General features: G+C 39.4%; 1 protein-coding gene across 1 annotated transcript; it reads right to left on the bottom strand.

Moving 5' to 3' along the window:
* Nucleotides 1-112: 112 nt before the first annotated feature.
* On the bottom strand, nt 113-17,053 carry LOC117786773 (protein FAM135A). The gene is made up of 9 exons (XM_034625146.1): nt 16,797-17,053; nt 14,721-15,064; nt 10,525-10,771; nt 5,660-5,987; nt 2,765-5,607; nt 2,493-2,704; nt 1,845-2,085; nt 1,663-1,789; nt 113-1,598 (listed from the first exon to the last, which is right to left on the bottom strand). The coding sequence occupies exons 1-9, from the start codon at nt 16,871-16,873 to the stop codon at nt 1,533-1,535; spliced, it is 4,485 nt and encodes a 1,494-aa protein (XP_034481037.1). The 5' UTR covers nt 16,874-17,053; the 3' UTR covers nt 113-1,532.
* Between the last annotated feature and the right edge of the window lie 9,904 nt (nt 17,054-26,957).

Genomic DNA, 26,957 nt, shown 5'->3' with positions numbered 1-26,957 from the left:
GCCAGTGCGATATTTCGACCATTGACAATCGGCGGAGTTTCTAAATTTGAAATCAGAAATTGAGAATTCCAATCAGTACATATTTATTTATTTTAATATATAAAAAACCAACTTTTTAATTTTACTAAAATTTGATTTTAGTATATTTTATTGAAATGAAAAACCTTTAAATTGCAACTTAGGGGATACTTGAGTACATTGCGTAAAATCGAAGTAGCTTAGGAATTAACTCACACATATTTAAATAGTATGCATAAAACACGTTTGTTTTCGTTAAAATTAAATATTTGCATGTTGATATAGTACATTGTTGTGTAAGATTTAGGACGGTTATACACGTAGAATGCAACTTCTGGTATGTATAGTCAAAACGGGTAGTTTTTCAAAAAGGTATACAAAGAAATTGATATAGGCATGCTAAAAAGTTCACAACAACAATTTGAAAAAAAGCTCAGAAAACACATAAGTTGGTATGTTTGTATGTAGTATTAATCTACGACTAGACTACAAATTTTCAAGTTGACCTAACTGCTTTCTACATATCGATTCATTTTACTAACTTGTTTGTTGTTCCCAATAATATATTCAGATTTTTCCAAACACAAAACAAAAAACACAAGACCTTCACACACCCATAATATCCAGCATAATTGACGCACTCCACAAATGCATTTTAACTACTCAACTCTACAAACTTCTAGCAACGCTACTCTAAATTCTTTCTACCATAGTCGCTTTTTAGCAGTACAGAGATTTTTGTTCTCATATTATTATTTTTTGTTTTTAATTAGTCTCACAAATTTCTAATACATTTTTAATCTGCTAAAGTTATCGAAATGCAACCTTGTATTCAATGTGCTCAGCTACCGTTAGTTTACGTATACTTATCATGATCATTTCAGTAATCCCACTTTCATTACAGAATTCGTTTTTCAATTCAACCGTTTCAAAAAGACTCGTAAATATTTGGTATTTTTTGAACTTAAGATCTAGACTACTTGTGATGTCTTTGGCTTCCGTTTTACATCAAGTTTAGAACTCTTATTAGTTATAAAATGTAATTTATCGATAACACGTTTCCAACAGTTATGCCGCTTTGGTTATAGTTTTTGATTAAACGTTCTTTGGTTTTGATTAATTGTTTAAGTTTTTTTTGTATGTTGTGATTCTTACTAAATTTCAATTCTCTAGAAAAGGTTTGTATTGGTAAAAAATTCAAGTCTAACAATTTGCTTCAATAAATTCCTTATTCCAACTGAACTGCAGTGGAATCTGTTGGCTGAAGAAACTTGTTCTTACTCGGATTTTGTAATCAAACAGTGTACCCTGTGTTTGGTTATGAATAGAATTCTTGTGTTACATATTAAATAACATTAAAATACGAGTATAAGTACGAGTACTACAGACTTATAGCTACAAAATTGTTTTAGCATTCATCATTTACTGAAGTACTTCAGCCCCGATTTGGTTTAGGTTTACGTTTCAGTTCGAGTGCCAGTTCCATTATTAGTTCCATTTCCAGGGCAGCCATGTTAACTGAAGTACTTCAGGCCTGCAATCAACATGAACTTTTCAATGAACAGCTCCGAGTCCAGCACCTATGAAATGTTAAAGGAGAGATTAATTAAGGAAACCATCTGGCAAGATCCTTTTCTGTCTCACCGCAATGTGAGCAGCTCGTCCTATCAGCGTGTTGGCCGTATGCGGCAGCGCATGATGCACATCGAAGCGGGCGAGCGTCAGTTCCGGTCTAGCCAAAATGGGTGCAATGACATTATGTACCATTTCCCTAAAGAAAATTTATTAAGTCATAAGCTACAATCTTTCCAAATTTGACAATTCACCTGTAGATGGTGCCCAGTGAGGAGGTATCCCTCATGGCGGCCTTGCAGAGCTCCAGACGCGCCGAGTGCGCGGGCACATAGCGATCCTGGCTGGAACCACAGAGCAGAATATTGCTGAAATGATGTAATGTGCTCCGTTGACTCAGGCGGTAAAGGAAACTGTTGCGCATGTCTGTAGTGTCCCTCATGCAAAGCTGCAACAGGGAGCCAGACTTCTTCCACTTCTGCATAAACCACATGCCTGGGGATTAAAGGAAAGGTGAATTAAGCAATACAGACTTGTAGCCATAATATCACGGTTATTATATTTAAAAAATTTAAAATTCTTATCTTAAAAATCTTAAATCTTATCTTAATAAAAATATTATAAAATAATAGTCAAATTTAATTTTTTTCTGCGATAATTTAAAATAACTCTAGCATAAAATTATTAAAACTAGTTTTTATTTTTTATTTTAAAAAAATTTATTTTATGATTTTTCAATTAAAGCTGTAATTCAAATATTTTTTCAATAATATTTAAGTTTTAATCAAAAAAGATGGAAAATAAATACTAATAATAAAAATTTAAAATTAAATTTTATTCTGTTTTCAGGATACTCCATTTAGCAATAGTAAATTAGATCCATGTTTATAGCGATCACTTACCCATGTTGACGAGTCCACTAGTATTGTAGAGCGTGCCCAGATGCGGACCGGAGAGCGAGAGGAAGGTGTGCAGACGTGACAGCAGTGGACGCATCTGAGGACGTGCCAAGGCGCTGCGTACAATGATCGTTCCCAGGGAATGCGCCACAAAAGAAATGCGTGCAGGATTCAGGCCACAACTATCGATATGGTAAAGGATCTCGGCGACCAACCTGTTAGGAGTTAAGATAAGATCAATTAAAAGGAGTTAATGATTAGATATGTTAACCCACCGATCAGTCATGGTGTCAAAGTCCGAGAAGGTATCGCCCTGATTGCGCTCGGACATGAGAAACTCGAGATTCACGCCCGGTAATCCCAGCTCCAGATAGGTGCGAACCAGACGCAGATCCGCCGAATTGCCATCCAGTCCATGGACACAGATGACGAGGTGCATGCCATTGGGCGAGAAGGCGCGATACTCATCGCTGATATAGAAATAGGGCAGCTCCGAGGCGAGTTGGACATAGTCGGAGTAGATGTTGCCTTGGTACTTGATCTGCTTGCGGAACTCCTCGCGACACTTTTCGAACTCCAAGAGGGAGATACTGGGACTGGCTTCCTGATTCGTTGCTTGATTCTTGCGCTTGTGCTTGGTGACGGAGCCATTGGATGGCTTGCTCCGCACCAGAATAACACCATTGGAGTTCTCCTTGTTCTCATCCTGCTCCACTTCCACTGGCACTGCTCCGTTCAGGCCGTTCTCCTGGATTGGCAACTTGCATTGGTGTTGCGGCGGACGCTTCAGCTCCGCCAGACTGTGGGATTTGAGCACCGGCTTGTTGCTGAAGATCGCTGGCGTGGACATGGGACGCAGTGACTCGTAGATGTGATAAACTGGATTGTCAATGGCACCAATGGGCTGACGCTCCTTAAGCGGTGGCGGTGGTGCATGCACCACATGACATGGCATGGATTTGGTCTTGGACTTGGTCACAGATGGAGTTGATGGAATTGCAAGGGGTGCAACTGGAACCGCAGCAGGTGCTGGCTCTGGCGGTGGATCACGGAACTCATCGGGTGGCGGTGGTGCCACCACCACCGAGACTTCCTGATCCTGCTCCTGATCCTGAAACTGCTGTGGCGGCGGCAGGCAAACCGTCTCCAAGGGCTGCAGATCCTTCAAGCTGGTTATATCAAAGTCGGATTTGGATTTCTCACACTTGTTGGCGGCGCCTTTGTGGCGACTACGTCGTGGCGGCGGACGCTCCAAGTCCTCCACCTCGGTGGACTCGCCATTGGGCAGGTGACGCAAACGATCGAGCTGATAACGTGAACGCTCCTTCTTGATGGTGACGGTCACCGATGAGATCTTCTTGTGCAGCTCCTTGTCCTTCTCCTGCGCCTGTTGCTGTCGGGCCGGAGTACGACTCTGACTGGAGCCGGCGGATTGGCGCTTCCTGGTCGGCTTATGCGGTTGTTGCTGCTGCTGATCGAGCAGCTTCTGCAGTCGCAGACGCAGTTGCTCCCCATTGAGACGCGTCTCCAGGCCCATGCCCATGCCGAGATTGAGTTGGGTATGCCGCTGCTGGCGATGCTGCCCGGTGCTCGTGATGGTATCTGGACTGGAGATGGCCAAGGAACTGCGCCGGCTGCTCACCCAGCCGCTCTCCTCACTCAGCGAGGATGTGGAATTGCTGCGCTGTCGTCGCGAATCCGAATCGAATTCGGGAGGCGGCGCCAAATTGGGCAGGGATTCACTGAATCCACTCGTGTTGGGATCACTGCTGTTGGTGTTGTTGTTGCTATTAGCTGACGTGGTGGCATCCAGACGGAAGGGCACACTGCTGGAGCTGAGCAACTGCAGCTTCTGCATCATGTCGCTCTCCGAGCTGCTCGACTCCTTACGCATTGTGCCCTGTCCCTGACTCTGTCCCTGTCCCTGACCCTGCCGCAGCATCTCCTTGATATCAGATACACGGACACGGGCAATCTCCACGGCACGTGGTATCTGGGAGCTGCTGCTTCTTGGCATCGTGGTATACTGACTGGGCGGAGGCGGTGGATACGAGTTGCGCGGAGGAACCATGCTCTTGGGCAAGGAATTGTAGGCGCTCGCCGCCTGCTGTTGCTGTTGCTTGGGAGGATTCAGCAGCTTGATCTCGTTCAAGTAGTCAAATTTGCCAGGATTCCCATAGCGTTGTCGGAACTCGCAGATGTTGCGCATCAGATCATCGGCTTGGAGTCGGGCCAGACCCGCGGGCAAGGTGTTGTAGCTCACCTGGCGAGGATTACAGGCGGGTGCGAGGACCGGAGTCTCTGCGTTTGTCTGACAGCCGTCCAGTTGATCCAGGGATTTGCTGTGCCGCGTCGGCAGCGTCGCCTCATTGCACTCTACGTCGAGATCCTCGAGCAACCCGGTTACCGAGTGCCTGGACAGATTGTGACGCAGTGCAACCGGCTGGGCATCCTTGTTGCTGGGTGCGATGGTCAAGCTGGCTTGGAGCACTTCGCCTCCTAAAGCGAATCTTGGTGTGACCACGCACTTGGCATGCGGATGAGCTGGACCATTGCCATTGCTCTGCGGATAGTCGTAGTCGAAGTGACAGGCGAGGCAATCCTTGGTGCCATTGAGGCTACTGCTCGAGTGCGTCTTATCCGGCACCGTTGACTTCTTCCTTGCCACAGTCGAAGTCTCATCCAGCTGTGGATCACTGCCGGAACGACGCCTGCCATAACTCGAGCCGGGCACCACATAACGATCCTCAAAGATGAGCGGCAATGAGGCGGCATCCCCATCAATTGGTGTACAGTGCACGGGCAACGGCGGCAACGACTGAAGGTAGCGACTCCTTCGCGCCAGCTCCGCAATTGCCGCATAGCCCTGACAATGACCTGGACTACTGTTGATCTCATGGCAACCGGCAGCTGCATGTCTGGGCTGCTCCATCACAAAGAAGCCCTCAGCAAAGCGACGCACGCGCAGTATGTGATGCTTCCTGGCCAGCAGAGTGTGCACCGCTGTCGAGGATCGGGAGGCGAGCAGCACACGACGCCACCAGAAGATGCTCTCCGCACATAACTGCGCTATATCCGAGTTGGCCAGCGTGGCAAAGTCATCCTCCGCCTCAAGTAGCTAAAGCATAAAATCAATAAGATTAAAATTTCTCGTTGGGATTACTGTTTACCTTTGCCTGCTCCATCAGCTGCTGCAGTCGCTCTGCCGTGTCATTCTCCCTCAAAGGAGGCGAACCAATCTGCGAGTTGATGCTCGGCGGAAGCACCGTGCTGAACTCATTTAAAGTCGCCTTCAGCTGCTCAATAGCGCCTAGAAGCAGTCCACAAATATCCCGATGAATCTGGCGAGATTGCAGCAAGCGGCCAGTGGGTCCACCACTACACTTGGTGGTGCCACCGATTTGTGGTCCAAAGAAGACTGCCTCCAGTGGACCGGGTGAAGTATTGCCACGACAGCTCAACTTGCCGGCGCTCCAAGGCTTCGAACTACGTGGTGCACTGCAAGAGAAATCCAGCGAGGAATTAGAATTCCACTTGAAGAGGAAGTGCAATCAGTGCACCACCAAAGATACATCACACACACACACACATAGAAAGCGCTCCAAAAACTGGCGACTACACCAACTACGAGTGGATGAAAGAATACTTAGAATACCGTAACGAATTGTAATCTTACCATAATTTGATATATGAGAACATGCTTTTCCTGGAACCCGGAACCACCCGAAGAAGTCGATAGTTGAAAGTTGTTCCATTGGTTTATATTGTTTGTTATTTTTAGTTTTTTAATGGGATTAATTATTATGTTGAGATTAAAATGAGTTAATTATGCATTTAAGTTTACAAATTTAAAACCCAGTTATGTTGGGATAGGGTCTACGATAAGCTAAAATAAGATGTAGTTAAAAGAAAGTAAGCTACTTAAAAGCAATATTTACTAAAGACTAAGTGCAACAAATCGAGTAAAAACTACGTTTTTCTCGTCCTCATGGTAAGCGCTAAAATATGGGAAAATTCAAATGTAAGCACTTATTTCCTGAATGAAAAAATTTTAAATGCAGAGACAATAATAAAAAAATAATATTGGGTTTCGAAATTAGCTTAGGTTTACAAAATTTAATTGATTAAACTTTTGATATAGAATCAAAGTACAGACCAAATAATGATCAAAATGATATTCCGCATGAAAATCGGTCAAGGTTTGGCAAAGTTATGAGAGTTTGAAGTTTTTGAGTCAGTGTCTTGGAAAAGTCAAGGGGAAGTATGGATAAAAGAGACAGTGATAGGGGCAAAAATCGAGTTTTTTTAAATAAATAATATTTTGATGCAGAATTAAAGTATACGCCAAATAATGATCAAAACGATATTCCGCATGAAAATCGATCAAGTTTTGGCAAAGTTATAAGAGTTTGAAGTTTTTGAGTAAGTGTCAAGGGGAAAGTCAAGGGGAAGTATGGTAAAAATAGACAGTGATAGGGGAAAAAATCGAATTTTTTAAATAAATAATATTTTGATGCAGAATCAAAGTATACGCCAAATAATGATCAAAACGATATTCCGCATGAAAATCGGTCAAGTTTTGGCAAAGTTATGTGAGTTTGAAGTTTTTGAGTAAGTGTCAAGGGGAAAGTCAAGGGGAAGTATGGTAAAAATAGACAGTGATAGGGGAAAAAATCGAATTTTTTAAATAAATAATATTTTGATGCAGAATCAAAGCCAAATATGATCAAAACGATATTCCACATGAAAATCGGTCAAGTTTTAGCAAAGTTATGTGAGTTTGAAGTTTTTGAGTAAGTGTCAAGGGGAAAGTCAAGGGGAAGTATGGTAAAAATAGACAGTGATAGGGGAAAAAATCGAATTTTTTAAATAAATAATATTTTGGTGCAGAATCAAAGTATACGCCAAATAATGATCAATACGATATTCCGCATTAAAATCGGTCAAGTTTTAGCAAAGTTATGTGAGTTTGAAGTTTTTGAGTAAGTGTCAAGGGGAAAGTCAAGGGGAAGTATGGTAAAAATAGACAGTGATAGGGGAAAAAATCGAATTTTTTAAATAAATAATATTTTGATGCAGAATCAAAGTATACGCCAAATAATGATCAAAACGATATTCCGCATGAAAATCGATCAAGTTTTGGCAAAGTTATAAGAGTTTGAAGTTTTGAGTAAGTGTCAAGGGAAAGTCAAGGGAAGTATGGTAAAAAATAGACAGTGATAGGGAAAAATCAATTTTTAAATAAATAATATTTTGATGCAGAATCAAAGTATACGCCAAATAATGATCAAAACGATATTCCGCATGAAAATCAGTCAAGTTTTGTAAAGTTATAAGAGTTTAAGTTTTTTGAGTAAGTGTCAAGAAAGTCAAGGGAAGTATGGTAAAATAGACAGTGATAGGGAAAAAATCGAATTTTTTAAATAAATAATATTTTGGTGCAGAATCAAAGTATACGCCAAATAATGATCAAAACGATATTCCGCATGAAAATCAGTCAATTTTGGCAAAGTATGTGAGTTTGAAGTTTTTGAGTAAGTGTCAAGGGAAAGTCAAGGGAAGTATGGTAAAATAGACAGTGATGGGGAAAAATCAATTTTTTAAATAAATAATATTTTGATGCAGAATCAAAGTATACGCCAAATAATGATCAAAACGATATTCCGCATGAAAATCGGTCAAGTTTTGGCAAAGTTATAAGAATTTGAAGTTTTTGAGTAAGTGTCAAGGGGAAAGTCAAGGGGAAGTATGGTAAAAATAGACAGTGATAGGGGCAAGAATCGAGTTTTTTTAAATAAATAATATTGTTATGCAGAATCAAAGTATACGCCAAATAATGATCAAAACGATATTCCGCATGAAAATCGGTCAAGTTTTGGCAAAGTTATGTGAGTTTGAAGTTTTTGAGTCAGTGTCTTGGAAAAGTCAAGGGGAAGTATGGATAAAAGAGACAGTGATAGGGGCAAAAATCGAGTTTTTTTAAATAAATAATATTTTGCTGCAGAATCAAAGTATACGCCAAATAATGATCAAAACGATATTCCGCATGAAAATCGGTCAAGTTTTGGCAAAGTTATGTGAGTTTGAAGTTTTTGAGTAAGTGTCAAGTGGAAAGTCAAGGGGAAGTATGGTAAAAATAGACAGTGATAGGGGAAAAAAATCGAATTTTTTAAATAAATAATATTTTGATGCAGAATCAAAGTATACGCCAAATAATGATCAATACGATATTCCGCATGAAAATCGGTCAAGTTTTAGCAAAGTTATGTGAGTTTGAAGTTTTTGAGTAAGTGTCAAGTGGAAAGTCAAGGGGAAGTATGGTAAAAACAGACAGTGATAGGGGAAAAAATCGAATTTTTTAAATAAATAATATTTTGATGCAGAATCAAAGTATACGCCAAATAATGATCAAAACGATATTCCGCATGAAAATCGGTCAAGTTTTGGCAAAGTTATAAGAGTTTGAAGTTTTTGAGTAAGTGTCAAGGGGAAAGTCAAGGGGAAGTATGGTAAAAATAGACAGTGATAGGGGAAAAAATCGAATTTTTTAAATAAATAATATTTTGATGCAGAATCAAAGTATACGCCAAATAATGATCAAAACGATATTCCGCATGAAAATCGGTCAAGTTTTAGCAAAGTTATGTGAGTTTGAAGTTTTTCAGTAAGTGTCAAGGGGAAAGTCAAGGGGAAGTATGGTAAAAATAGACAGTGATAGGGAAAAAATCAAATTTTTTAAATAAATAATATTTTGCTGCAGAATCAAAGTAGAGGCCAAATAATGATCAAAACGATATTCCGCATGAAAATCGGTCAAGTTTAAGCAAAGTTATGAGAGTTTGAAATTTAACTATTTTATTCTTCAGGTAATATTGATTTATTTTTAATGCTATTCAGAGTAACGTTATCCTATTTAAATATTCTATTTCAATTAAAATAACTTCAATTTAATGCTAAAAATATTTAACAGGTGAATGAGAAAACGTGCTTAATTTTATTCAACCAAAACAAAATCAAAATCAGCGCACATTTTCTAAAGGTTTCTCTGAGGATTCTCTCTAACTCTCTCCTTAGGCAAAGAGATAATCCGGCAATTTACAGTTCCCAGCTGGATGGGAGAATAGGAATAGATTGGAATGACAGGGGGTAAAAATGTAATCATGATCAAAAATGCACATCAGACAAGGGCCAAGGTCAACAAGGAATTTCAATTCCAATGGGCTAATCTTTTATTCATTCGCTTCAGGCAGCGACGCGACGTCTGTTCAGGATTCCAAATTCATATTTGTTGATGGTCCAAAGAAGCAAGCGGTTAAGTTTTATATACTAAAGGTGTGTTGAGCATTTTCTACAACAAGTTTTAGCGATACAAAACAGATTAAAGAAATAATTTCAACAACTTTGCCGTAAGCTGAGGACAAGGTGAAGTGAAGGGACTGAGATCGAAGTTTATACAAACTTTTGTTGAATCAAACGGCGTAAAAATTGACTTCGCCATGGCTGAAGGAAGTTGTGTCGTGGCAGCAAAAGTAACGATGCCACGCCCCCACTATGAATGCCGCCCACTTGCTGCAGTCTATTTTGTTGCAGTTGTCGCCAAGTTTTGTCGCGGCACAAAAGCATAAAAAAAGACAGTTGAAATACGAGATAGAGATGGAGATGGAGAAAGAGAGTCATTAAAATGTATGCACAGCGAGAAGAATTGGAAAGGGTCTCGCGATAAGGACAAGGACAAGGGTTTGGGGGCGTGGCTTTGTCTACTTTTGTTGCAGCTGAGCTGTGTGCAATTTTAATGAGTTGGAAATAATTTGTGAGTGTGTGTGTGGTCCTAACACAGAGACAAGAAAAGGCGCTGGAGTTGAGACTCCAATCAACTGCAGCAGGACTTGCTCTTTGGACTCAATTTACTGTAAAAAATATGACTATCAACGTTGACATTAGAGATCAGGTTGCCAACTCCACTTTGCATTGCACTTGTCAGACACATTCTCCACTCTTTGACTCTTTGCCTCCCTTCGTTCCTTGGAGAACTCACTTGATGTATGGCTGATGCAGGGCCACAAGACTGGCATGAATGCCCACACTGATGGCCGCCAAGTGGAAGTAGTCGAACAGCACGGGCAGATGATAATGAAGACCGCGTCCCGGATGAAAATTCAACTGTAAATTGCGTGTGGAGGCCAACGTCAAGTTGGTGGTGCCATTCTGTTCCCCAAACCACAATTCCAGTTGCAATGAGAACTCGGCTCGTTCGATGGACTCCTTCAGGTGACGGCTATCAACTGCAAAGTCAAAATAAAGGAGGAAAAGAGAAACAGTGTAAGAAACAGACAGAGAAAGAATGAGATATTGAGTACATACATATATAGTGACTTGAGTCGCAAATCCCTAGCACAAATACGACTCCTGCCCCTTCCCTTTTCCCTTTCCTTCCTTGCCGCAAATCTTGCGTGCAAACATATTTGAGTTTATTGCTGCGTTTTGTTTGTCGCAGTTCCCATAGCTCCATAGTTAGTAGACCACTCCCCTCACCCCACACACTCTCATAAATATAGTTTACCAGCAACATCGATTATTGGTTTTCGCTTAAAGTATCGTGATGACGACAAATATTTAGGTTAACCCATTGGATATTGTGATAGGTTTAGTTAGCATTGAGAAACTTACTCTGCATGCATTTTTCGAAATAAGTATAAACATTTTTGTGATGATTGACTGACTGACTGATTGAGTGACTGATTGACTGACTGATTGACTGACTGATTGACTGACTGATTGACTGGATGATTGACTGACTGATGGACTGAATGATTGACTGACTGACTGATTGACTGACTGACTGACTAAGTGAATATATGACTTAATAATTGAGAGACTGACTGAACTGACTCTGTTTCTAACTAAATGATCCATACATTAATTGAGGGAGTGATTGAGAGTCTGAGTGAATGATTGATTAAGTGACAGACTGTATGACTGACTAAATGACTGACTGAATGACTGCCTGAGTTTATGATTGACCCAGTGATTGATTAAGGAAGTGATTGAGAGGCTGAGTGAAGGACTGAATGAACGACTGACTGACTGAATGACTGATTAATGGAGTGAATGACTAACAAATGGCTTAACTGAATGACTGAGATTCCCTTCGTGGGATAGAATCGACAGCTACAAAATTGTATTAATTTACGTTCAATCGATCTAAATATCATATTTAAAGCTCTGCATTAAAGTTAATCAATAACTGGTCCAGAGGTTTTTGCAAATAACCACTCCTTGGGTGGAAAATTGTTGCAAGTTTATTGCTTATAAATTTATCATTGAATTAACAGTAAATTACTTACAGTACTAACACAGTTATATCTATAGTTCATGCTGCTCTGCATGTCATTTAATCAAATTCAATTCACTTCACACCTCGATGCGCCTTTATGAGCAGCCAGACACACGTGTGTTGTCTCACCTGAGAATCAGCCCTTTTTCCCCTTTTGTTAACTTCCTCAGCCAACTCTTCTGTGTAACATAAAATTCATTTGTTTTCATAAAATAGGGATTTGCACGGCTTAAGCTGAAGCTGACGTTGAGACTCAAAGTCACATTTATTGACAATAAAAAAAGAACAGTTTTGTTTCTTCTCTCCCTCTTGAGAGAAGCTACATTTTCTCTAACTTGTCTGAGAGATTTGTGTAGCCTCCTTGGGCATTACTCATACGCCATGTGCGACAATTGCTTGACAGATTTCTCTTTGTGGGGGAATATTTTAAATGCCGAGGCACTTTTGAGTCGAGTGCAAGGCAAGAGCTTGTGGCATAGTTTATTATGTTGCAACACACTGCAGTTTGCTACTCGCTGAGACACGTGTAAAAGAGATAAATTGCGAAGCTACTCAAACGAGAGGAAGGTGGGGAATAAAATGGGTTCAGTTAGGCACTTCTTGGAACATCAACAGCAACACAAAGCTGTCAAAGTAAAAGTATCTTTTTGTTTTCCTGCGGTTTTTGTTGCTGCCACTTTACTTGCCTCACTTTTTGTATATACTCGTGCATTGAAGTGTCTCACAGACACACACAACACACCTAAACACACATGCAAGGGAAACTTGTCCAAATGAATTAATCACTTTACCCAACAGCCAACGAGTGGATGTTGTTGTTCACTTGTTGTTGGCTCGCCAAAGGATGGTAACAACAACAAGGTGTCGGTATACATGAGCTAAACAAATCGAAAGGCAGCTCGGGTATCTGATGAAGTCTGGCAAGTGCTCATCAGCGTCGCATCAGCGTGCCACAGGATTAAGCATGTGGCAGGGGCATGGAAACGAGGCAGACAATAAGATTGAAATATGGAGCAATCACTAAGCAACGCGTGGATGATAAGGAAATAAGATATACGGTCTCCTTTTATTTCTCTTACTCGACGTTTCTCTATCTACCTTTCCCCCTCTTCAGCTGTTGCTGTCTCCCTGGAGATTTTGTAGGTAATATCTGCATTATGCTATTGAGAATTGTTTTAAGAAGTTCAACGCAAGGACTATTGAGGCTTGGCTAAGTAAAGAGAATTCCGCAGTAATATATAAGGCTCTATATAAATATTTAAATTAGGGTAAGGCTAAGTGAATAGAATTCAACGGAAATATTCTTAAAATATACAACGTCTTTAAACTACTAATACTGATTGAAGTTTTACAGAGAACTGTACGTTACACTAGTGATAAAAGCAGTTAGTTTAGCAGTTTTAGGTTTATATTTTTATTGAAAAAGGTTAAAAATCACTGTAGATATTTGTTTGCACACTAGTGACGAAAGTACTATTCGAAAATTATGCTTGTGCTTATTTTAAGGCTTACCCAACGTTATAATTCTATGGGCCAGTTTTCCAACGTCACCTTAAATTTTATCAAATCAATAAATTCAAATTTGACAATGATTTCTACACATTTTAAGTCATAATATCTGTGATATAATTATCAAACTCGTTAAATAGATATTGAAAACTCGGACAAATATGAAACTATTCTATAAATAAATTTTATTACTATTTTAGCTTGATTATAATTACTTGTAGTTACTAGTTAAATATTTTATGCGCTCTTTAGCTTTCACGATTTTTGCCATTACATTAGGCTCGTGTTTTGACAACACCCAGTCAAAGATACCATATCTCTTTTTTATCTCAGTTCTCATTTGGTTGCTATTTTATTGCACAATTCACATAAACTTATAAAGTGAGTTTATTTAAAAATAAATAGATATTTCGTTCCCTATATCTACTATTTGCCGCATATTTATTTATATTTATATTTATATTGCTGTTGTTTTTTTTTTTTTTTGGTTGATTGCAAACAAAACATTTTTGCTAGCATTTTGCTTTATATATTTTTTATTTTATTATTGCCATGCCCCCATTTACGAGCGCTGCTGGCTGCGGAGTCCCCCCTGCTTGCCTAACTCCTCCCTCTGGCCTCCTCTATACGAGCCCATGAAATTGACTTTCAATTTGTTTTCCATTTTTGCGCCTGGTTAACTTTTTATGCCATTTTCATATTGTCTGTCGGCATTTTTTTGCACATCTTTATGTGTATATATGTATAGTATATGGTCGTATCCTGATGTAGGATATTTTCCTTTGATGTTTTGGGGCAATCGTGGGTTGAGAGCTTGCAAGTGCCTTGAAATGGGGTCAATGCATTGTCCAAGTTCTCTCCTTTGTGTCCTTTTAACCACAAATCGAATTTTGCAGAGACAGCAAAAGTAACGAAAACGAAGCAAAACTACTTCAAAATGGCTGCCAACTTGGCCAACTAATTGCCTTTGTGTGTGTGTGCGTGTGTGTGTGTGTGCGTCTTAGGAGGCACTTAAAAGTGGGCGTGGCAACGCACTCTAAACACTAGACTACACTTAATGCAATTAGAGAAACGTTGCCAATTGAAGATGCCAGCTTTGTCTACTCTAACCTTTATACTGTCATACTGTTATACTATCTTACTGTTATACTTATGTAACAGTCTTGTTGGTGGTCAACCAACTGGCACTCCCTGGAGCTCAAAACTTTTGGCCTGGTGACACGCGACTGAGCCAAAAACTTTTGCATTTGATTTATACATCCAATTGAGAAATAAACTTTATCTTTGGTCCGAAAAACTTTGCCGCCCACTGTGAAACGACACGGATCGACAGCCAGCAATGCGGCAGTATTCGTTTGGCATTCCACAGTGAGACAAATCGTACTCACCCAGCAGATGACTGCGAAAGTGAATGACATCGCGTAGCGGCACCTCCTCGTTCCGATAGAGTATCTGAAATATGCGCGATGCGCCGCTGCCATTGATTATGCTGGCGGATGTGCAGCTGCCGCTGCTGCCCGGCACCGTTGTTCCTCCTCCTGCATCCTCCGGCGATGACTGCTCATGCTCCCGTTCGCTATCGCTGGTCGGATCGATGCCAATGCCGATTCCGGCTCCGGCTGCGGCTCCATGTCCGTTCACATTCGGTTTGCCATTGGCATCTGGAATACTTGTCTCCACCTGGACGGGCAGGCGTGGCGACACCCGCAGCCCACAGCGCACCTGGTACAGTCTGCAAAATAGCGGAGAACAATAAGATTGTAACAATTAATCATTTATTGTGACCGACTTGTAAGACCTTAGATAACACATACATCATGTAAGACATATACTGGAATATTGATTACACATTATAATTTAACACTTAAATATATATTTTTTATTTTTATTAAAATTTTATTTTAAATTTTTGGCTTGAAAAATATTCAAGTTTTTTAGTTTATCTGCATTTTAATTAGTAACAATAAAGTAATATCTGTTATAGATTATTGTTTGCTTAGATTCTTACGCCAACTTTATTATTTATATATGTATTTTATTTTTACTTATTTCTTAAAATATTAAAACAATTGTTTTTTATAGCTAGAAGGATATTTAATTATTAACAACTATGAAAGCTATTCTATGTTTTATTTTATTTCATTTTATATATTTTCTTTAATTTATTTACTTTTTAATTTAATATAATATTTATGTATTTTATTTAATATTTCATTTAAATTTGAAAAATATTCATACATTTGCAGCAATTCGCATAACATCAATTGGAAATACAGCAAACAATTGTTTTTATATTATTTTTTTTTTACCACTCTGCTGCTCTCTTTCTCTCTACCTCTTCCCCTCCCTCTTTCTTTCTTGCCTCCTCTTTCTGTTGCTATTGCCGTTGCTGTGGATTGTTTATATTTTTACGCAAATTTCATGCGAGCTTCGTTTTATTTTCAGGTATTTTTAACACACGAGCTGCCTGCCAGTCTCTCTCTGTCCCTCCCCCCTTTCTCTCCCAATTCCCTCTTTCTCTGGTTACTACACATTGTGTATTGCGTCGACTACTCGTTCATCTTCAAGGGCCGCCATCAGCAACAGCAAATAAAAAAATAAAAATAACGTCGATGGCAACTGCATAAAAATTGAAAATTCCCATAAACACTTGGCTGACAATTAGTGAGTGCTACGGTCACTGCAAGTGCCACGCCCCAACGCCTACAGTTGCCACTGTTGATTGCCTTTGCAATCTCTATTTGCATTTTTGTACAAATTCATATTTGCTTATTGCATTTCATTCCCTCTGCTCTCCAATTCGAATATCTGAATGTAATTTTAATAAATTTAAACAAAATCTAACAAATGCTATTTCTCTCTTTTTGAATTTATTTTGGAATTTTACAGGTATATTGGCAATATCTGAATATGTTGCGAGTAAGATATGGTGTTTGGGCAAGTGCAGCTCTTAAGTGGCCACTTATCCATATGAGAAGGTGCACAATAATTGACCTAGATTCATCCAAATGTGTTTGGCATACTTGCCAAGATCTATTCGAATAGTAAGTACCCATTCGCATTGCATCATTTAACAACTCATGAATGCATTTCCATTCGTAATTACCTATCATTCATTTCTGGAATTTGCACACATTTCATTTATTGTACACAAATTGTTTAAGTGCTTCGAATATATAGACAATTCTCAGAATGTATTGTTACTGTTAATGTAATGAAAGGCAGATCGGACATACATTAAAATTTCATTACAACTGCCTTGACGCAGTAATTTTCTAATTAGTAGGATGCATTTTTTTGGATGCATTTGGGTGTAGATTTTTGAAAATTAGTTATAGGTCGATTAGTTAAAAAAAGGGAATAATTTGTATGATCTTTTAACTAATTTCTTTTCAAAAACAAGCTAAGATTTGTATAATTTTTACATTTCAAATTTATTTTGTTTTATCAAATTACAAACTTACCCACGTTGAAAGAGATCCACATTGAAGAATTTGTGTAGCTCCACGGAGAATTCTATGGTAGCCTGTAAATCGCCCATGGTTCAGAATTTTGCTGCTACTTTCTTCCTGTTTGGTCCTGCTGCAACTGTTTGGCCCAGTGACAGTTTTCTGGACAGCGATTGCTGTTCAAAATGTCATTCAGTACTTTAGGTCCTTACTTGCTGCAGCTGTGTGTGTGTCTGTGTGTGTGTGTGTGTGTGAGTATGAGTGTGTGTGTGTGTGTGTGGGCGGTTCCTGAAATGTATTGCAGATAAGGGCAAAGAGAAAGAATGAGTGAGTATGAATGTGGCAAGTTGAAAAGTGTGGCAAGTTGCAGCTCATACATAAGTTGGCAATGTGTGCTTTCATGCCAAGTTCGATTAGGGCAGACAAAACCGCGCTCTCAATATTTATTGCACACTATTGGCAGCTTGAGCAATTGATTGGCTCGTAATTGTGTAGAAACTGTGCCAAGTGGGAATTAGTTGGGAGAACGAGCTGAAGGATGAGGGGGAAGAGAATGCAAGTTGCCTACAGCTGAGGTTAGCAGGTCAGCCACAATGAACAACAACAACAGCAACAATGATAACAACAACAAAAACAAGCTGGAGGGGAAGCCCGCGACTGTGTCAGAAGAATGAGGCCAAAAGCAAAGGAAGAAGACAAAAAACCCTCGACAACAACGACGGATAAAACTTTTAATCGCACAAACAACAAAAGCGTCTACTTGTTGTCGTTGTTGTTGTTGATGTTGTTGTTGTTGTCATTGTTGTTGTTGTTGTTGTTGTTGTCAGTCAAGCGCCAAAGCCCACGCAACAGCGCCTACAATAACATTAATGTGCAGCAGTTAATGTCGCAGTCAGTCTTCTCTTCTCTCCCATCTCTCTCTCTCTCTCTCTCTCTCTCTCTACAGTGGGTCACAGGCTGCCCTCGCTTGTTGACACAATGGTAACGTTAAGTAAAAGATGTGGATGAAAGCAGCCACCACAGTGTGTGGTGTATGCTAGCCATTGTCAATGTGGGTTAACCAGACTGTGCCATTTTCCAAATGAACTCAAGAAGAAACCATCTCCCTCCTCTTCGCTCCTATAGAATCAGGCACCTGCTGTGGTTTGAGTGATGAAAGCAGTCGTTAGCACATCCTTAGACACAATTTGGCTTTATAGTTTGCCACATTTTTGGCTTAGTTTGTCATTAGATCCCCTCTCTGTATGCCTCGGAACTTGTCTCGTCAATATTTGCAGCTCATGAATATGAAATGTAATTTTAAGGATTTTCGACATTTTGCAAATTTCGATATTTGGCTAAATTAAAAGCAAATTTGTTGACAGTTGTTTCGACAAAGTTTTGTGCGTGTTTTGCTCTTTCAAATAATGACACTTTTAACTTTTCGCTCGTTGCTTGTGCTCAAAGCAAACATTACACATACGCAGCGTTGTCTGTTTGGATTTCAAATGTGCATAAACTTTGTAACTGGGTCAACTAAAGTTACAAGCGTCCCGGACTAAAAAAAAACACAAATGGGATAGAGAGTAGATGAGTATATGCGACTTGCAGATACCCTGTTAAATGATATCAACAAGTTTGTTGCATTTTTATACTATAAACTATACTATTTAAACTATACCTATATTTATACTGAAAAGATTTTTAGATTTATTTCTCTCAAAATTTAAACTCTTAACTTATTTTTGTTATTTCTAGTTCTTGTAGAGTATCTGGCTTGCCTAAACTACCTTTCTTCCAGCGAATTTATGTTTACAGGGTGTAGCCAGCAAAAGAATAACAAAATACATGCTGAAAGAGGCAGTCAGAGGGAAACTTTTTAAACAGTTGGTCCAGCACTTTGGCATTTTTTCGGGATTTGTCCAACGAGCATTTTGCTAACAATTGAATACTTTGCAGCGGATTAACGGCGGATGGAGCCGAGTATAATGCGGATTTTAGACGGACTAAGTAGACCACAAAGCCTATAATGTTGATAGTTTCAAGTGATTTACAAAACTTTATAATTGGACAGTGAATTTGAAAGCTTAAATATCATTGTCCAATTGTGGTACCAACGAAATTGCGTGTTTACTTTAAAGAAAATATTTCAAGTATTTTAAGTTGCTCGAATTAAATGAAGAGTTCCTCAGTTACGATAAACTTGGCACTTAATACACTGGGAACAAAGATACAAAACAGGAGCCAAGCAACAATTTTCGATCGTTTTGTTAAGAAGCCATTGGCATTAGAACAAAAGAGTCTGCACTTGATAGCTGTGAACAAAGATAATGATGGTGATGATAATGATGATGTGGATAAAGATGAGCTCAACAGGAAGTCGCTACTCGCGAGCCTTTTCTAATGTCCTGTCGATGACAACGACCCTATAAAAGGAGAAATCAAACCGTTCGTGCTTATCATCATAATGATTATACCTAATGTCTCTGGCTGGCACGGAATTGAGCACCAAAATGGCCATGGCCATCACCAGCCTACTACTTGCTTTCCCCTCCCTTTTGACCTCTCTCTCTTTCTCTCTTGTTTTCCCTGCTGTTTCACGTTTCGTGCGCCCCAAATTATCGCCTTTTTTCCGTCTGCTTTCAAAGCGTCTTGTGTTATGGGGTAGGTGGTTTGGGTTTGGGAGGAGTGTGAGGGGTGGAAAATCCGGGGGGTATGTCTACGCATGAGCCCGTCAATGGCAGACCCTTGTGAATGTGGCCCCTAGATGCTGATAAGTTGTGACCCGCTACGTTGCCTCGTTTTGTGGCACGTTTGTTTTCTTTATTCTCTCGCAAGTTTTTTGATAAATAGTGTCATGAAGACAAGCTCTCCTTCCTGTCAGCCTCCTATGCTCCTACACACACACACACACTCTCCTCTACAGATACTATGTGTGAATGTGTTAATGTCTAAGGTCATCGTCGTTTTCGATGGGCTCTTGATAAATGAAAAGCTTTCATGTTCATATTTCAATTTAATACTCTGCGTCGGCTCATTTCCTTTCAGGAATCATTTTCATTGGCATTTTCATTTTGTGTTGACCAAGGCTCAAGGCAATAAATTCAATTAAAATTCAACTTATTTGTTATCAAATTTTTTATTGTATTATTTTAATTAAACTTTTTCTATGGTTTCGGCTGCCAAATACTGATAAATCAGTCCAAAATGTAATCAACAAATCGGGCGGAAATGGAAATTTGTGTACGCATTGTTATACAAAAAAATTTGTTTTTGCGATAATCAAAAATGAAGATCAAAGCACGAACAAATGTGGAAAGTTTCCCAAAAGGGATGTGAATTCTCAGTATTCAGTATTCGATTATTGTTGCTTCTTTTTTCGTGGAATTCAAGGACATTTTACCCTGCTTACGAAGAAGTCGAGTTCCTCTGAATCAACTGTACTACGCAGTAATGCTCTTATTATACCCTGTAAACGAAAGATTGTTGATAATGGGTTTGATTTATTTTGTTGATTTGAACTTTGAATTATGTCAAGTGAAAATGGTTTATTTTTCACAGAGTTATGGCAATCTAGGGTTACTTTTAGTCCCTTAGTAAGACAGTAAGAATACTTTTGACTATTCTATAGATATTTCAGATAATAACGTATTAGTATCAATTTATTTGCTTTAAAGTTATGACAGCTGACACACAGGGTATCTGTTAGTCTTGGTTTGTTGCTTGTTTGCAACTTTTGATGTAATTTGAAGCACATTTTGTCAACTTTGTTTGTTATTTTTGTTGCCACTGTCGAAAGGAAGCCCACGAAAATGTTGCCTGTAAGCTGGCCCCGCCCCTTGACAGCCCCCCTTCCCCCTTTTGCCTTGACAACAGCAGAAGGAGCAACCAGACAAAACAGGAAATAGACAATTTTGTATCAAAGCTGCGGCGAGACATTTCAAACTGGCCAACTGGCAATCGCAAAGCGAGATCAAATGTAAATCCCTTTAAATTATTTAAAAAGAGTCGCAATGTTATCCAAAGTCATGCTCTTGCATTTTGTATGCTCCACTTGCTACTCCATTCCCCACTCCATCCCCTACTCCTGATCCTGCTCCTGCTCCTGCTGCTGTTGCAGACATTTTCCCAGGCATGTCATAAAGAATGCCCTCGAGTGCCGACTGTTCGTGAGCATGAAAATAATTTCCTTTAGCCCCCTGCTCCCTCTCACAGCCAGCTCTTTTTTGTGGCGCATAATAAAAATTGCCAACAGTTGCAGCTGTTGAACGTCAAAAGGGTTGTAGCCGTCGCCTTCCCGTCTTGGCCAAGTGCATCGCGTGCTTCTGGCCATGCCAAAAGGGTGCCTCGACGCTGCTCACGTGCACGCGCCTTGGCCAAAGAGGCAAAACAGGCAAAAGAGGCCAAAGCCAACAGCCAACAAAACAATAACAAAGAGAACAACTCAAGTGCGACACACAGCAACAACAACAACAACACATTGAATAGGAACAAGAACAACTTCAATAAAATTGAGTATGGGAACGAGACCAAGTGCAGGACAGGAATGAGGAACAATTGCTGACGTCCGTGTCACATTACGTGGCGAGAAAACGTCTAGTCACGTGGTCAACTGAGCAGCTACAGGCAGAAAGAGAGAGCGAACGAACGACGGAGAGCTAGAGTGAGAGAGTGAGAGGAAGGAGCTCATCTCCGAGCTTCATATGTGAGCACAATTGTAACTTATTTATAAAATTAATGCCTGAGAAATACAATATATATTTCACAGCTATCGACTTGGAGATTGTGAGTTATAGATTGGTCCTAAACAGCATAAACTAGATTAAATATGTTGTGGAATAGACACAAGTAGCTTAATCAGCATTTAGAAGTAGAGAATCTTTAGACTGCGTTCTTTGAGATTTTTAAGAGCCTCAGTTGCTCATAAAAATATCATATTTATATATATTTTACCTCAACTAAAAGTAGTTTAAACTTAATTATAATTTATTTAATTATTTATTTAAATTCAAATATATAAATATATTTACAGGAACACCAGATTAAAAATATTAGATTCCGTCAGCGTTTAATTTTACATTAAACTTCTTATTCCTTAATAATCTTTCAAGGAATGAATTAAACCTGCTTCGTTAAATCTTCTCTGATGAACTTTTGTTGCCAAGAAAATTGTTTATCTCGTATTAGGTACTTTATTATTATAGGTATAAGCAAAGAAATAACAAAATAATTCCTTTATATTTCGCATAAATGAAACTAATTTTAAATCTAAACTATTATTATATTTAACGGATTAGTCAATTGGTCTTTTAAATTTTCTGCCTGTATAAACCTTAAACTATTCGTAGCTGCCATCTTTTAAGAATTGATTTGTTGGAATAGAATTGTTATTCTTATCAGAAATGAAAAAACTACGAGTAAAGTAAAAATAGTTTCCTTTTCGCTAGAATGTTACGCATAAATCGTAGGGTTGTAAGCTTATATAGTTGTTGAACAGGAAGACTTAATTAGTTGCATGAGTTATTTTAAAGGGGGCTGCAAGCACTTACTTAACCATTCTTGGAAAACACTCAGGAGTTGCAGTGAAACAAAGCACGACAAGTTGGCATTGTGTGGGCCATATACGAGTACATGGCTAAACTCTGGGCCAACTGGCAACTGACTGAGCAACTGGCTGAGGTGCAACTAGAATTGGCAGTAGACCGTGAGGCAGTAACGAGCAAAGGGGTTGCAAAAAGGAGGCTTTAAATTGAATTGCGACTTTTTATGCTACCTGACATATTCCCCCCGGTTAAGAGGAAGTGGAAGAGGCTCATAATGGAAACAGGATATTTCATTACATTTGTGCATGCATGAGTGCTGACTGTGTGCAGGTGGAAGGAGCTATATCCCTACACACACACACACACACACACACACAGAGAGAAAGGAAGGCAACATTGTTGAAATGTGCAAATATTGGCCCAAGTGGCGGCAATAAAAGAGTCGCTGCTGAGTCTACTCCTGACTGTGCTCGTCTTTCTATTATGAACATATTCTTCTCCCTCTCTCTTTCTCTGTGTGTGTGTGTGTGTCTGTGTGTGGGCGTGGTGGGTAACCTCTCGGGGGATTCTTTAGCTCAACAAGGACAGACGCTTTATCTGAGGTGCGCACAATTTAACATTAAATTAGTCATGAATGTCGCAGCAGCAATTTCAATTTCCATTGATTGAAACACACTCAAATTGCCGACCGTGCTGCTATGACCTTTAACCTCCGCCCCAGTCCAGACTGCTGGCACGCCCCCTTTTTGCATAATTGCAATGCCGGCAACGTTGTCGCAATATTTCAACGTCTGTCATGGATTTGGATGGATGCGCATAAAAATACAACATAATATAATATGCTTAACCCCTGCTTGCCACTGGCCATGGTCGTGCTGGAGGGAAGAGGGTCGAAAGAGGGCAATGGAGGGGAGGGAGAGGGGAGCTGGTTGTGGTTTTGTATGGCAGTTAACTTTGCCGTGACATGTGGCAAGCATAAAAGAACCGTAGAATGTCATGTTTGTTGTGGGCCGAACATGACGTTGAGTGGACAACGAAACGACGTCGACGACGTCGACGACGATGATGATGACGCTGACGCTGACGGCGACGTCGACGTCGACATGTGACTCACACAGTTTGTTAAGGGCAGCATAGTAAACATAGGCTGGAGCGGGAGGGGAAACAAGACAGCGAGGTGCCGTGTCAACACATTGGCAAATTACACTACATAACAAGAGTTGACTAATTTTTGGGTTAGGGCGAAGTTAGGCTAAGGTTAAGGTGAGGTTAGGAATACTTTTCTAAGTGAGTATAATATAAAGAAAGCTTAGAATAGGCTAAATAAATACAAAAAGTCAGCTGAAACACTGTTACATATGAAAGAAGAGTTAACTCTCTTGGTTAATTTGAAAAGTTAGGTTATGGTAAGGTAAGAGTGAGGTTAGGGAGACCTTAACAAGAAAGTAGAATCCTTAGCTTATAGATAGAAGTTAGCATAGGTTAAATAAGCCTAATTAATAGATAATTAAATAGATGAGACCCCATTTAATTCCTATTTTCTTGAAGAGAAGAGTAGGCAATCTAATACATTTAAAATTAAATTTAAAAATATTTAAATTATTATTACAAAATAATTGTATTTTAAGTAAGTTTTACAATTAAATATGCTTTTACCCTGGGAAAAAGCATATAATGGTTTTGTGATTTCATATTGGCAAGTTTCAAATTTATTGCTGCTTAGTGTTTTATGTTGGGTGGGCGTCTACAAATTGTCCAAATGACGGTCAGTTGGGTGACCTTTAATATGCTCCTTCGGTTTGTTCATTAAAAGCGGCTCAAATTTTAATTAAATGTCGCTTCGAGCACGACAATTATTTGGAACGCACTTTCCACACATTTCACATAATGGCAAATTTTTCATTTTTCATTTTGCATTTTATTCACTTTTTACTCGTTTTTCTTTTTTCATTTCGTTTTTATTTTTTGAGGGGTTTTTTGCCCTACACATTTAATTTGTGACGATTTCATGTTGGCAATGAAAATGTGGAAAATGTATTTTTAAAAAGCGCACAACAACAGCAACAATAACACTGCGGATTATCTGTTTTTATGCCGCTTCTTCTGCTTCTTTCTCTCTGCATTTCTAGTTGTTTTTCTAGTTGCGTATTTAAATTTGATATTTAATTTTGTATATTGTAAATTTGCAAATGATTTTAAAATAATTAAAGCCATCTCAAGAGCAAATTTCAAATGATTTATTTATGGGCTGTTGATAAATTTGATTTGAATTTAAATTTGGAACGCATTGCGCGAAAGAAAGAGAGAAACAAAGAGATAGTGCGAGTGAGAGAGAAGATGCGAGCGGGTTACGAGTACTCGACGCCCATTGAATTAATTAGGCTGCGATGAGGACGACACTTTAAGCGCGGGCGTACCAGCTGTGGGTGGCCATAACAGAAGCCAACACACACACACACACACACACACACACGCACACACATACATACACATACGCACTCCCCTTACCCAGAAGATGACTCGTGCTCTTTGTCGTCCTCTTGCTCCTGCTCGCTCCTCACTGAAGCAGAAGCATTTTGCCCTAATTTTACTTTCTGCGATGTTATCAGGACACGCCACACAGACACACGCACACACACACACACACACACACAGAGAGACTTGGAGACAGGACACAATCACATCCACAGAGACAAACCCACACACAAAGAGCACGAGCAACGAAGCGATTTCCTTTTTTTATATTTTTTTAAATTGTGCCCGCCCACAGTTGTTGTCCCAGACTCCTGTCCCCCCACTCACGACTACACCTCATCCCGCTACAAGAATGTCATAATTTACGCACTTTTTCATTTGTTTGTCGTTTAGTGGCGCTGCATGGTTAACATTTTGTTTGGTCCACGTTTCGCGTCCTGTTTGCGGTCGCTCAATGAAATTAAAGTGGAAACCTCAACCGAAATTGTGGCAATGCCCACAAAAAATCCGAACAGCGTTCACTCCGTCAACTTTTCGATCCGCCGCAATCAATTGGAGCGCGCGACCGTACCGGGAAAATGTCTACAATGAACTGATGACAGCCAACGATGGCAACATGCCGCTCGGCAAAATAGCTACACGGCATACGTCTGCCTTGCCTTGCGCCGGACACCGCAGCCGGAGCACGGAATGCGTCGTCGGTGAGCTCGTGCGTTGGCTGTGTCTGTGTTTTGGTTGGGTCGCTGCCTTTTCGAAATTATTTAATTGTCGTGCTCGGCTAAAGAGTAGCAAAAATAATGAAAGAGAAGGGCCTGCTCTCTCTTTCAGTTGGCACAGTGGAATGGAGAGCAACAAAAGAAGCTAAACAATAATATGACTTACATTCCTGAATTCCATTTAATTTAATAAAATTTTTAAATCAACCTAGAAACCACACCTGTTGAATACTTAATTTGTATTACCTATTTGGGTTAGAGGACCGGTTTAATTTTAATCTGTTTTCTAGTCACTTTTAGCCGGTTTGCAGACGTCAAAAGGAACTAAAATTTTAAAATGTTTACCTACCTATTTATTATTGCAGTCAAACTTCTCTAAAGTTAACTTCCTTTCCGTATTATGAATACATGTTTTATTCATTTTACATATTTATTTTAAAATTATTAAAAACTTAAAATTTTAATAAAAATTTAATAAATATAAACTAAAAAGATTAAAAACTGACAATTTGAATTTAAGCATTGAAAGTAATAGAATACAACTTTAAATTAATATTGAATTTTATCTCCAGTAGATAGAATTTTAGTTTTATGAAAATGTTGAAGACTTTATAAAATTTTTTTGGTTTTAAGAAGATATTTATAATAATGTAAATTTCATGCAAAGTCCCTATTTAAAAGTTAGAATGTATAATTTATAATATTTACTTTTATGAATCCTTAACAGCTTCTGCAGTGCATGTTTCGGCTTTCCCAGGCATTTTCTCTTATTTACTCTTCAGCTTCTCTAGCGCATGCGTCGACTTCTCTCGTTTTCTCTCACTCTCTTCGTATAACTCTCTAGTTTAGCCCTCTTCGCCGCATAAACAACAAACAATGTCAGTTTTTTTGGAGGCGGCTCGTTGCACGTTGTTCGCATTGTCCGTGCCTCCAGGGACTGTGACCAACTCTTGCCGGTGAGCAAATGGGCAGGTGGACAGGATAACAGCTCAACAGCTGGACAATTGGAGAGATAAACAGACAGTTGCCATATGCAAGCTCTCTTTGCTAACTACAAATCTCTCTCTCTGTCTCTCTTTCTCTGTCTTTTTGTGATTTGCAGTCTCTTTCTGGCTATTACATGTCTTACTTGCTGTGCAGCTTGACATAGTGTAAATCGTGTCACAGGACGAAGTAGCTGCAGATGATTAAATTGCTTATGTTAGCATTAGTTGTGTTTAGTTAGTGAGTACACGACAGGTGGCTGCAAGCTTAGCGGGTCACATAATGAGAGAGAGAGAGAGAGAGAGAGATAGAGAGGGATAGAGAGAGAGGGACAGAAAGAATGATAAAGAGTAGAAGTCGAGGCACTTTCAATTTTATTTGCACACTTTATGGCCAATATGATTATCGAGCATTGCTCATACGCACCGTTACACAGCGTTGCAAACTTTCAACAAATTTACAGAGATTTTCCGCAACGA

The sequence above is a fragment of the Drosophila innubila genome (genome assembly GCF_004354385.1).
Source record: "Drosophila innubila isolate TH190305 chromosome 3L unlocalized genomic scaffold, UK_Dinn_1.0 0_D_3L, whole genome shotgun sequence".
NCBI classification, from domain to species: Eukaryota; Metazoa; Arthropoda; class Insecta; order Diptera; family Drosophilidae; genus Drosophila; species Drosophila innubila.
The sequence above is the reverse complement of the archived record's forward strand: the minus strand, read 5'-3'. Positions and strand labels throughout refer to the sequence as shown.